The sequence below is a fragment of the Pleurodeles waltl genome, chromosome 6 (genome assembly GCF_031143425.1).
Source record: "Pleurodeles waltl isolate 20211129_DDA chromosome 6, aPleWal1.hap1.20221129, whole genome shotgun sequence".
NCBI lineage: Eukaryota > Metazoa > Chordata > Amphibia > Caudata > Salamandridae > Pleurodeles > Pleurodeles waltl.
Genome location: NC_090445.1, coordinates 686,458,279 through 686,470,664, shown reverse-complemented (window position 1 = coordinate 686,470,664; position 12,386 = coordinate 686,458,279). Strand labels below are relative to the sequence as shown.

The window sequence follows — 12,386 nt, the reverse complement described above, 5'->3', positions numbered from 1 at the left end:
GTACACCTCAGCAGCACACAGCAGTTACAAGCAACCATTAATATAAAATGCCTTTTATGGAGTCACTATGTCACCCACTCCACAAAAAAAGACCACCACAACATTAACCGTGGAAAAGGAAAGCCTCTTTAATCACATCTCCTGTTGAAGAAAATCCTGATTTCCAGTAAATTCTAGACTATTTCAGATGCGATCTATCCAACTTACGAATACATTGCCTGGACTCCCACGTTATATCCAACCCCCTCCCCCCTGACCTCCCTGCACTGTATATCACCAAAGATCAATACTTTTACAACCACACCCTCCCTTTACGGTCCCCATCTTCCAGCCATTACACATCAGAATGCTCCTCGCATATTTCCTTTTTTAGAGCCTTAAAGGCCTTGCTCTACACGGATTTCTTGACGAGGGGTCTTGTGTAACAGACCATGCTAGATGGCAATTCAGCCTGTAATGAGTATTAAGCAAGACACATTCACAGTAAGGCTGCATGGACCTCATAATTTCACAAGGAAATCATTTCCTCTACACAAAGGTATGAATGGGCAGAGTGACTGTTAGTCCTTCAGGTGACCCAATCCAGGATTACTCAGTTGAATAATGGGCTGACTGTGCGTCACTTTCCAAAGGGAACATGCTTCATTAGATGGGAATGGCAAAGACCCATAATGAGAAAACAATGCAGCTAGATTCTAGAAAATATCAAACCAAATGCAAAAAAGAATTATGAAGAGATTGAATATATTAGCGTACCTGCAAAGATGATCTTGGCCTTGTACTTTGGAATCCCCTTCACTGTGTATGCCCACTTTCTTGCCAGTTTGCAGGCTGTCTCGCCGCCTTCTACACCTATCAGAGTAGCGATAAATTAAAATGTCGGGGACAAATTAAACACAGCTGTCTGCATGCCACCAAACCACCAACTGCACATTAAACCCCCTTCAAAATCTCTTTCTCAAAGCCACACATGCTCCACCACAGAACAAGGAAATTCCACACCCTCGATTAGCATTCCTAATATAAGCAAATCGTTACTCACACCCCAGTAAAGATTAGTGGCCAGAAATTAAAAGTGCAAAGCACTCTTCCAACCCACCACACCCGATCATCTAAAACAGATCTGTTGCCTCTGCCCAGTCATCTCAACACAGGATAACCAGTGCTCCTGCTCACACCAAGTTAGCCTAGAATGCAAGTGACCCTTCTCACACGTATCCAGTAGAGATAAACATGGTCTCTCACTTCTCCCAACATAAAATGACCACAGCTCAGTGCTTAATTTGGTCCAGTAGTTTCCAGTGCACGGTACTGGCACTTAATTGTCAACACCAGTACTTGACAGTCTACCACATGGTGGCACTGTTTGCCTAATTTTGAGAAGAGCATAACAGTTGTTTATGAATGCAACAGACATTAAAGGTGTTAATACTTATTGCCCACACCATTCTTATAGCTTTGGAGGCCTGGAATTGTCTCCTTTGTTACACTTGAGAAGTGCGATGGCTAGTAGTTGTACTGGTCCTGTCACTGGCAGCGACAATAGGTAGTCCAAGCTGCAGTAGCCTCTGGACGAGGGCCCTGGCCCTTATTTTTACAAATTAAGGACTGCCACAGCTGCTTCACTCTTTCCCATCATGGAAAGCCCAAACACGACAAGCTCCATTCTAGTTTGCCTATCTCAAAAGCACAAAGATCAATCAAGGTCCATGTACAGATAACTCTGTGCATCTTCACTACCCTTCTGCACAGAAACATTGGTTTAACATCCAATGCGCAAATAAAGCACATTTCTCAGCATCATTAGACAGAGATCACTTTACATATTTGTTTAATGGCAAACTGCCCAATGGCAGGCATTGACTAACCGGGATTAAAGAAATTAACAGCAATACAAAAATACTGAACATTGTAAAAGTTAAGGTCAGAGTGCTGCCTTTTTGCTACTACCAAACCTAGAAACATAGCACTCCTCACAACAAGTAGTCATTCAGTATGTTTTATAGCAGTTAATACATTAACACGTTATTTCCAACTGCTTCCAAATGTGGTGGATAAGAATAGCTATAGGAAAATTAACTGGCACCCTATAAATACACATCTTTGACAAGAGAAGCTTACCATTCTGGTTTCCAGGTTAACATCGAACACGTCAATAACTAAACCTCATAGACACCAACACATGTAGGCACAAGACAATTTTCCAGCATTGCCTTCCATCCCACACAGACCACTATGCTTAGCATTATCGCCAGACACATGCAATACAAAACAATAAACCAGTAATCTATGTTTGTATGGTTTCTGTGCAAGATTTTAACTTCATGACAAAGCATGAACAGAGCAAGATTTGCCAGAGGCTGATCAAATAAAAACAAATGTGAATCTCATACAGATTTCTAGCTGCATGAGCAGATGAATGTTGTGTATGGCAAACAGAACTAAACCTACTGACTCCATCAGGGACATATTCCAATCCTGGACTGCAATTGAAGAATCTAGTTGATTACCAGACATTTTACAATTAAATTGCACAAGGGCATTCCTGCTCACAATGGTACTAAAAGAAATTCCAGTGCTAGACCATGGTTTATACACTGACAAGGAGATGTGGTAAACCAGTCTCCAATGGATAACCGTTGCTTCCCCCGGGTCTCTAAAGGGCACTCAATTCCATAGTTTACTAGTGATTTTAATACAGGATTTCCACACAATAAAACAGATAAATAGGGAATGAACAATTTCATGTCAATAGGGCTATAAGTGGGTAGTAATGTTGTAAGTACCGACTAGGGAAAACTGTCCATGTGGTGATGAGATCATTGGCTGTGGACATTTAAAAACAGTCTCCAACTGCTTGGCACGCTCACTAGAGAACCTCAGCCTACTGAACTATGCTGGGCCCTCAGGACAGCTGGTGTACTGAGGGGAGATCATGTTACTGTGCTCCTCCCCCACCCCGTCGCCTCTCCCAAACACCCTTTCCTGACCAAAAATCCACACCTGTATTCATTGGCAGCACTTTGTCATAGCCAAAGAGCTTCGTGATGTACTCTTCATACTCTCCGAGAGCGTCATTGTAGAACGCACGCGACGTGAGTGTCAGCTTCTCTGCTTGGGATTTCAGTGCATTTAGGATCTTTGGATGGCAGTGGCCCTGATTCACAGCACTGTATGCACTCAGGAAATCGAAATACCTCCGCCCTTCCACATCCCACACATGGACACCTAAAGGACAATAAAACATATGTTAGTGAAAGTAAATACGGACCGCCTCTCTTGACAATAGGGTGCATTTACCATACTAAGAACCACTGACAGCATATGAAAACTGGTAACATTACCATGCAGGTGTTAGAATACACCAGATCGCAAGTTAAACTGAAACCTCAGAAGGTCCAGTCCACCAGTAAGGCAGGTAGAGTGCCCCATGAAGGCAGGCCCAAACTCCTACAGCGCAAATTGTGCAGAAAACCATATGGAAATCTATTCTACCTGCGATGCGCAGCAAAATTGGGTGGTACAAACCATTACAAAGCAAGTGCTGCACTTCCACCAGACCCAGAAGTGAACAGTAGCTGCAAAAAGTTACCATTACAAAAAACCACAAGCAATAACATTAGATTATTAAACTAAAATGATGTGTTGTACTGTATGGGCATTAGTATCACAATACTGCTTTGTAGAGAAAAAGCCATCGGTCCAGTTGACACACAGGTGTCCACTTCACCTCAACAGCTGACTGACCAGTGCTGCAGTAATACACCGCAGTTTCATCACCTGTTCAAATCACGCCGCTCATCTTTCTTTGCAAGTCAATGCAAGAGCAAATAGCAAGCAGTGACAATAAAAACATGAGCGCAATCAGTTCCCTCAGCAGGGTTCTCATGAAGACCCTCCTCTATACCCTCAACCACCTGAACGGTTTCCTCTCACATTGCTGTGCTGGTACTCAGGAACCATCAGGACATTACAAAAGCACGTCTAGTCAGGAGTTAAACAAGAAAACCATTTAGCTCTACCAGTCCAACAGCAGGACAGGACATGGAGAGATACTCAAGACGCACCTTTTCCTTTTTCAAGGGCCACAGGCAGTGGGTGGTAGTTGTGGGCCCCATATTTTGCTTCCCGATCAAATACATAGTCTGAGGTGAGAGGCTCTTCCAGGGGTTTCTGATTTGCCGCCATGGTTGCCGAGGTCACAGAGGTGTGGACACTGCGATATAGGGCTCCAACAGCCCGCCGCTGAACAAGTTTGGAGAACATGTTGAAGGCTTAAAACAATACTGTATGGAAGACAAAAGGACAAGAGATAATCACCACATACCTGTGCAGAGAGAACTACCACAAACACCATCCAACATCACAGTTCAAGCTAGCTATCTGTCACTGTGAGGAAAAAACAACTTCGGAGTAGTGGTTAAATCCAATTGCTTACAAAGTACCATAATTATGAAAAGTATGCGCCGCTGGGGCATGGCAGGAAGTGGAAGAGATAGACTATTTTGAGCAGCACGCCCTAAGAAAGCAAAGTCGGCCAGCCAGACATGACAGGTGGCTCAAAACCGCAGGGTGAGATCTGTTGCTTTCTTTACGCGAGTCACAGAAGCATGCATCTGAATAATAACATAATGAATATGTAAAGAAAAACAACTTATGTTGCTTAAATACTCAGAGAGATCAAGCACCGCCTTTTTTTTTGCCTACCAAGAAGGTCTTCGGGTGTCACAAAGAGAAAGAAGGTGCAAGGAAAAAATATACTGAAAGCATGACCACATATCAGGGGGAAAAAAAAAGGACAAGTGAGGTATTCAAGGAAGAGATTATGGTGAAGATGCAAAAAGATGCAACAAAGTAAATCATAGGGATCATGAACTATTGTATGTTTTAAGCATTCACTATATAAATAAAGTACGAATGTGTTCTTTAAACGAAATTACACAGCACAACCACTCCTATTTCTAATTTAGTTTAGTTTATGTATTTTTAGCCTGCATTTAGAATCGAGAATGCATAACTTTTATCTGTTTTTCCACAGCACATTCTGTTTGGAGTATACAAGACGATGCCATAAGGGCCAATCAGGAGGTCCATTAGCACCCAAGGCCAGCCGACACCAACTACAATGAGAATAGTAAACCATAGCGTGGGGCAGTATAAAGGAATCATAGAAGATGAATGTAGGAAGGTTCCTTTTTCTATGGTCACCCTTACACTTTACTCTAGGGGCTGTTGGTTATGACTCAAAGGGCACTGGACCCTGCTAATCAGGCCCCAGTGCCAGTGCTCTCTACCTAAACTAGCAACTGTGAATTAACTGCCAAGTAGTTTAAACCCCTATATTCCGTGGTACATGGTACCTGTGGTACTCATGGCATGGGTGTTAAAAGGGATGACATGGCCTGAAGCACTGCTAGCGCCACTGCATGACCCAAGTAAACTACTGACAGCAGGTCTGCCATTGCAGACTACATGAGTAGTGCAAGCCACTCGAAATGGACTGTGCCCACGCCATTTGTGGCACAGCCTCAGCACCATTATTAATAACCGTCCATCAGTGCAATGGAAGGCCTACTGAGCCCAGGAGGCAGGGTGCATTAAAATAAAGGTGTGGGCATAAAAGTGCAAGCTTATATGTCCCTATAGTGGCTGTTTCCATTAAAGGCTACTATAAGTGAATAACAGTCCATAGGATAACATCGGCTGGCACCCGGACACACCCAAAGTCGCCACCTCCAGTATGGTACCCCCCGAAGCTGGTCATGTTTGGTATCAAACATGCCTTATCACCCCTGTTACAAATCTTGTGTTGAAGGTTACGTGGCACAGACCCAGAAAGTAACCTTGGAGGTTGCCCATCCATTTTTCCTGTGTTTTGGCTGCCAGCCAGTAGCTGCAGCCACCAAAGCAGGATTCTGACCACCCTGGGCAGAGGTGGTAACACTACCAGGAGTCAGGACAATGGCCTGGACGTGAAGTTGGTCACACCTCCCTCTCTCTCTCCTAGGAAGGCTAGTAAAGTGGCACATCAAGGCGGTGAACTTCAAAGGACACACCAGCACTGATATACAAGCATATGCAAGCAGGCTGTCCCCCAGTGAAGGACAAAGCCCACCCCCAACCCCAGGCACATTTGCACTTGGGCAGACAGGAAAATAATTTAGTCAGGAAGCATACACCCACAGAAGGCTAGCCACACCTCTAGGGTGGGCTACCCAGTGTGCACAGCTGAGAAGATTTGCCACCTTGAAAAGTCTCAAAATGTATGTGGTCACCTCAGTGGCAGATTAGCCACAGGGGATAGTAGCCCATTGTCTACATGCACCCACACCCCTAAATCTAGGACTTGCCCTGTACCAAAGACTGCTTCCCCCAGTGAGAGGGGACCCTTTTTTGAGCCGAAGGCAAGACCGAACTCCCTTGGACTGGTGGTACTAGTCTCCTAGTCACAGCAGGAGAAAAGTACTCACCGGATCTGAAGAAGTGCTGGTCATCGAGCCCTCTGAGAGGGCGTCTGTATTGTGAAAAGAGTAGTCCAGCTCCCTGCCAAGTTACAGCCACCTACTGTTTTCCACTGGACCTCCCGAAGGGGAGCGGCTTCTCCTCCACCTTACTACTGCCAACGCTTGTTGATGGCCTGTCTGGTCACCACCTTTACTCCACACTGCAACCCAAGAGCACACCGCAACACCTTTAGCGGACATCACCTGTGACTCCATTGTTGAGATCTGCACCAATATTCTCGCCTACACCGTCCCAGTGGTAAAACCAGCAACTTCAACTCCTGTTCAGCACCAAGAATAGCCAAGCACACCTCTGCACCCGAGACGCTCGAGCTAGGTAGAGTTGTTCTGCCTGGAGAATCCTGGTCCAGGGGCCCACACAAGCTTAACCCCCACTGTGCATCCACAAACTCGACCTGCAAGTGACAGTGTCACAAGTACCATTTTTCAGCACCCACGGCTCCCACGGTCAGCACCAAGGACATCCAGGAGACCTCTGCATCCGGGCCCCAGGAGCCAGGTAAAACTGGTCTGTCGCAGCTTGGTCTTGGGACCCACACAACTTTAACTACCAGTGGGTTCCTCTAAACTCACCCCCCCCCCCCCAAGTGACTGTCACTAGTAACTTTTCCCATTGACCACAAAGGTGAGATTTGGCAGTTTGTGAATGCATTGACTGTATTTCTACTCTAAAATCCATAACTCGCTTAACACACGCTCTTCTAGTAAAGCTTGAGTGTTCTTTGCTACACTACCCGGAGTGAGCTAAGGGTTTATTATTATGAATCCAAACGACCATCTTTGGGGTATTGTGAGTAATACATAGTAAGCCTAACCAGCAACACTGTATAACATTCCACTTTCCTACAATAAACAAGACACAAGTTGAGAAAGGGTAGTGAAATGCAGTGGAGCTGCAACAATTTCAGACTGTGGTTGTTGGCCTGAGGCATCAGTTCACTAAAAGTATTGGGGCTCTCAAAATCCTGTTACAGAACCGGTGTGTGCAGGAAATGAGCAAAAACTTTAACCATTAATAAAATACAACTGATTTTAACTGTGTGTGTACACAAGGTTAAAAATAAATGTGTTTCGGTTTGTTTTATCACCATACTTCAAAACCTGCTTCCACCACAGTCAGCTATTAAAAAGCTCAAATGAAAATGAACTCTTATTTTAAAATTTTGTACACTTGTGAAAGCAGCATTTTTAAGGTCGACTGCGCAAGCGCTTTGACCGGCTTTAATCTATCTGTGGGCTTTCAACCATGCCCACCTCAGGCCCATTACTATCACTCGTTCCTGGGCTTGCCTTTCAAAAATCATTTGTTATCATATGGAAATGTTTTACATTTGTCCCTCCTTGGGGCGGGTTTGTTACCGCCTTGGACACCGACCCGGTTACATTGATAACTGCACGATTGCAGATACGTTTGACTGCGAGCATACCTTTTCCTTGTGTGTCTCTCCTTCGCCCTCATGCTCATGGCAGCCACGGCACTTTGAACTGGCTTGCTGCTTATGTCAACTGTTTTATTTTTCAATTTATGTGGAAAGAAAAGTTGCTCAGAATTTACACTGCTAATGGTTCTAACTCGAGCAAACGTGAGACCCATTCCATTGCAAATGCTTGTTTACAGTGGTGCCTTTTATGTGCCTCATTCTCCGTTGGATCCAATCAAAAGAGTGACAAAATTTGTTAGCAACTGTCATCTCTTTGAAGCCCAAATAATATGAAGGTAGATTTACATGACGAGTATATGCGCAGTAGCGTGTTAAACGCGGTTTTCTATGCGCTCCTTAATTATTATTGCCCTTTCATAGCATTGGAGTAAATAGCCGATTCCGCATGAAAATAAACTGCCTGAAGGGCTTATTGTTATGCATTATTATATTTATATTTTGCCTCCAGCTTGGAGGGTGCTGCACTTCTAGTTCCAGCTGCCCTGACGAAATGGCGAGGAAAAGAGACGGTGAAACGGAGGAGGTGCAGGGAGGCCGGAAGAGGACAGCGGCACGAAGTAGGTCAATCGATCACAAGTAAGAAGTGTCACTAGTTTTGTCTGAATGTGGCTAACCTTCCTGGAATGTCCTTAGTTGCCATGACAAGCAATTACAGAGGGTCCTCAGCATCAACATTCCAAATCCAACACAGACATCACTGAATGATGGTATGGAGACAAAAAGGAGCAGTGTGAAGCCAAACTAGTCACCCACAACACACCGCCGCACATGGAGAGACTACAACAAACCTTAAGCTGTACATTTAAAATGCATGCCGTGCACAGCCTATGCAGATATTTCTACGTTTCAGCTGCTCAATTCAATACATTTGTGGCAACTTGAAGGTTTTCAACTTATCTGCGAGCTATCACTGGCCTTCGGAAATGTTTCATGTGATGAAGACAGACTGTTTCTGTTGTGTGTGAGGGATCGCAAGCTTATTGGTCACTCTGTAGTGCAGATTTGAGTGGGTGCAGGACAACGTTAATTCAAACTTCCAGGAGAAATGGGGCATGGGACACTCTAAAATATTGAATCCACCAATGGCGGCCATTTTTTTTTTTGCCCGGGCCAATTTTCGGTTTCAGTTCGACCCTGCTTAGATTCAAGTATTTTCGGGCTGGACAGCATGATCGTAGTTTCTGGTTCACTGATCTCTCAGCTATATTATAATAACTCTTATCTGGGTTGGTTCTAGGAAAAGGTCCTCAAAGCTTAGAGAGGTTTCTGCCTCCATCTTGTTCAGTGCCTTCAGACCTCATCCTCCTCGCAATCACTGGCTTGTCTCGTGTACTTCTTGGCCAGCGGCAAGAACAGGAGGCACCCTGCTTCATTTGAAGCAGCACTATCTGCAATCGATTGAGAAACAGGAACCAGGGGTCTATTGTAATCTCGGCAATGTAAGGATCGCAAAAAAGTAGGTGTATGCCCTAAAGTACTGAAACGTCCCATCACCCATTCATTCCAGGTGGGTCACAGCATCTTGTCTAGAGCATCCCCACTGCTTTCTTTAGGTTAAGAAAAAACTGTGTTCAATGTAGTACACTATCATTTTCACCCTCTAGCTAGGTACTTTTGTCATAATCCCTCCCCTTTTCCAGGAACCATAGCATCTATGTATAACCAGAACACAGGCTGAAGTATTAAGCCTGAATGATCAGATGTCAGATGCGGAGCCTATTGTTTTACAGACCTGAACAGTCATTGTACAGTCAGGTCAGCGTTTCCATGCTGCCTTCCTTTCCATTATGTCACTTCACATTAAATAATTCTCCCTTTCCCTGACTCCTGGCCAAAGTTTTTTTTTTGTTGTTTTTTTTTAACATGCATATTTTGTAGAAGGCTCACACTGTCTCTCTGCTGACACAGAGTCAGTAAAGAAGGGGTGCAGGAAGAGGGGAGCTGTATTGTACAAGCAACACAATGACAATCCAATGAAGACAAGCCGCATACGTTTGTCATAAGGTGTGGTTCTCATATCTTTCAGGGATCTGTCTTGAGGAAGAGAGTAAGGAGCATGAACATTTACTAGGATTAACCCAGACAGTGAATTAGCTTCTGCTAAATGTTTGCCTCACATTAGAACATATGTCCAATAGTCTTATGGGTAGAGGGCAGCTAAACCTAAAGCAGATAGTCATGGGACTCTCAGAGTTACTGTTCAAAATAGCAACGTAGAAAAATCAAAAAGGTATGAAAAAAGGAACGCTACCATACACACTACTGGAATAAATCATCTGAGACAAATCTGGAAGTGAGCAAGGGGAAGAGGGATTATGCTGGAGTAACCCTGTGTGGCCAATCTTTGAGCGGTGCCTCCCCAAGAAGAGTCAAAAGGTTGGGTTCTAATGCAACAGATCACAAATGAATGTGTACTCAATGGCTTGCACTGCATCAGGATTCCAGTCTTCGACCAGGAAGAGACACAAATCTAGGAATTAAGTGCCTAACTCAAAGACCCATTTTAATCTTTAAAATACAGTGCATGTATATCTTCTAATCATAGGTTTTAAAAGCTAGTCTGTAGCAGTCCGTTCAAATAAAACATTTTTAATTTTTGCAGCTTGTATTAATTTTCGTGGAATTTATATAACCTGACCCCAGCTGAAGAGCATGTTTAAATTAATCGGAGTTTTCTACAAAATCACGGTAGGGCAAGAAAACCTTAAAAAGGGACTAAAGTACTAGTTGGAGGGCTTTCTGTAAGCCTGTAACTTGGATTGGACTTAAAGTGCAACAAACCCATTACAGATGTTTGCCTTAACATACGGATAAGGCATAACCTGCTGAACTCACTCACCCAGAGGCTGAGAAGTCAACTTGGCTCCAAGAGGCAGTATATGTGAATAAATCTTGTCAAGCTTTCCATGCTCAGAACAAACCAAACTGGCCACCTGTGATGCAATAATGTTTCAGTGCAATCCGATTGCAGTCTAGGTAGGGGACTGACCTCAACTGAGCACCTCCGGTCAGCTTGTTCGCACTGCGCTCATTGACACAACAGGTCTTTGCCAGCCAAGTCAGCAGGATTTTGTAATCTCTATCAAGGCTTGGTTCCAAGTCCTGTATGTGCTTACAACAGCAGAGCCTGTAGACTGGGGCCATGCTGCCACAGAGCTGGAGGACATCTAGCAAAGCTGCCTCTGAATGCCAGCTTTTGAGGCAGAGTTAGATCCATGATGCAGCAGCTACTGAGGTTGGATTTAAGGATAATGCCACAGATCATCAGCTCCAGCAGATATGAGAGTTCAGCTCTCCACAGAACACATGCATAAGTAAAGCTCCATTCACATTTAGTACCATATGCACTGTTTAAACGCAGCTGGCTGCAAAACCCACAACTGCATGGAGTCTAGTCAACAGAAAGGATTTCTAACTAAACCAGATAGTTCTCCCTTAGACTGAAAAAAAGCTTTGCTCTGTTTTTTTGTCTTTAAATGGTCGTCCTTATACTCTAATGAAGCTCCCCAGCAATAAACCTAAAGAATGGCGATAATTCCCTACATAGTCTAATTTTCGGTGCAGTAGCAAAGTATTACATATTGTGTTAAAAGCAGCTCTCAATCCCTCCCAGATCTTTATAGAGGCTGTCATGGCCAAATTGGGGCACAAGAATCAACTGCGAGTTTAAGCATTATAAAAATAATGTCCACTTTAAGGCTCAGGAGACTCGTGGCCTAACAGTATAGTTTTCGCCTCAAGTCTGTGCTTTCTAGAACAAGGAAATTGTTTTATATTGGACCTAGTATGGGGGACGGGGAAAAAAACGACCTGTCTTGTGTAGCAGTAATCCTTAAAACCGAAGAACAATCTGGATTCAATGGTGCTCACCAATTTAAGACTGATCGCCTTAAATTTATTGATAAAATCCTAAAGAAAAACTATAGTTTCCAGCTGCAACTTAACATTGCCAACAACATGTCCCTCTTCCCAGTAAACCTGCAGTGCAGCCTGACTTTTGTATTAAACATCTGACAACTGGTTTATGGAACAATACCATTTGTTTCACAAACAAGAGGGCCTCTTGTTTTCTGGTCATGTTGGACATTCTGTGGCATTTCACAACATGGACCAGCACATTTTACTGGATAGACTGGCCACTGTGGCAAAAGAGGGATCATAACACTATCAGGTGGTTCAAGTCTTGTTTCATACAAAAACACAGAAGGATTCACCCGACTTCTTCCTTTCATGGGAAACAACATCATTATACCCCACTAGGATCTTGCGTCTATTGTGTCACAACCCCCTCTTGTGCCCTCTGTACAGTGGGTTTGGTGCCCAGGGCTCATGTTGTATTTCCCCTGTGGAACGTCATGCAGTCCTGTGACACCAGGATAAACATCGCTCAGGCCGCATAGTCCCACTAAACTTACCCCCT

General features: G+C 44.0%; 1 protein-coding gene across 1 annotated transcript in view; it reads right to left on the bottom strand.

The window, feature by feature from the left end:
• The window catches only part of OAT (ornithine aminotransferase), a 41,273-nt gene that overhangs the window by 20,674 nt on the left and 8,213 nt on the right, over positions 1-12,386 (bottom strand). Inside the window, exons 2-4 of the mRNA XM_069239131.1 lie at positions 4,068-4,286; positions 3,004-3,228; positions 757-852 (exon numbers count right to left, since the gene is read on the bottom strand). Of these exons, the coding sequence (XP_069095232.1) occupies positions 757-852; positions 3,004-3,228; positions 4,068-4,266 (520 nt within the window). The 5' untranslated portion in view covers positions 4,267-4,286. The remainder of the gene's footprint in view (positions 1-756; positions 853-3,003; positions 3,229-4,067; positions 4,287-12,386) is intronic.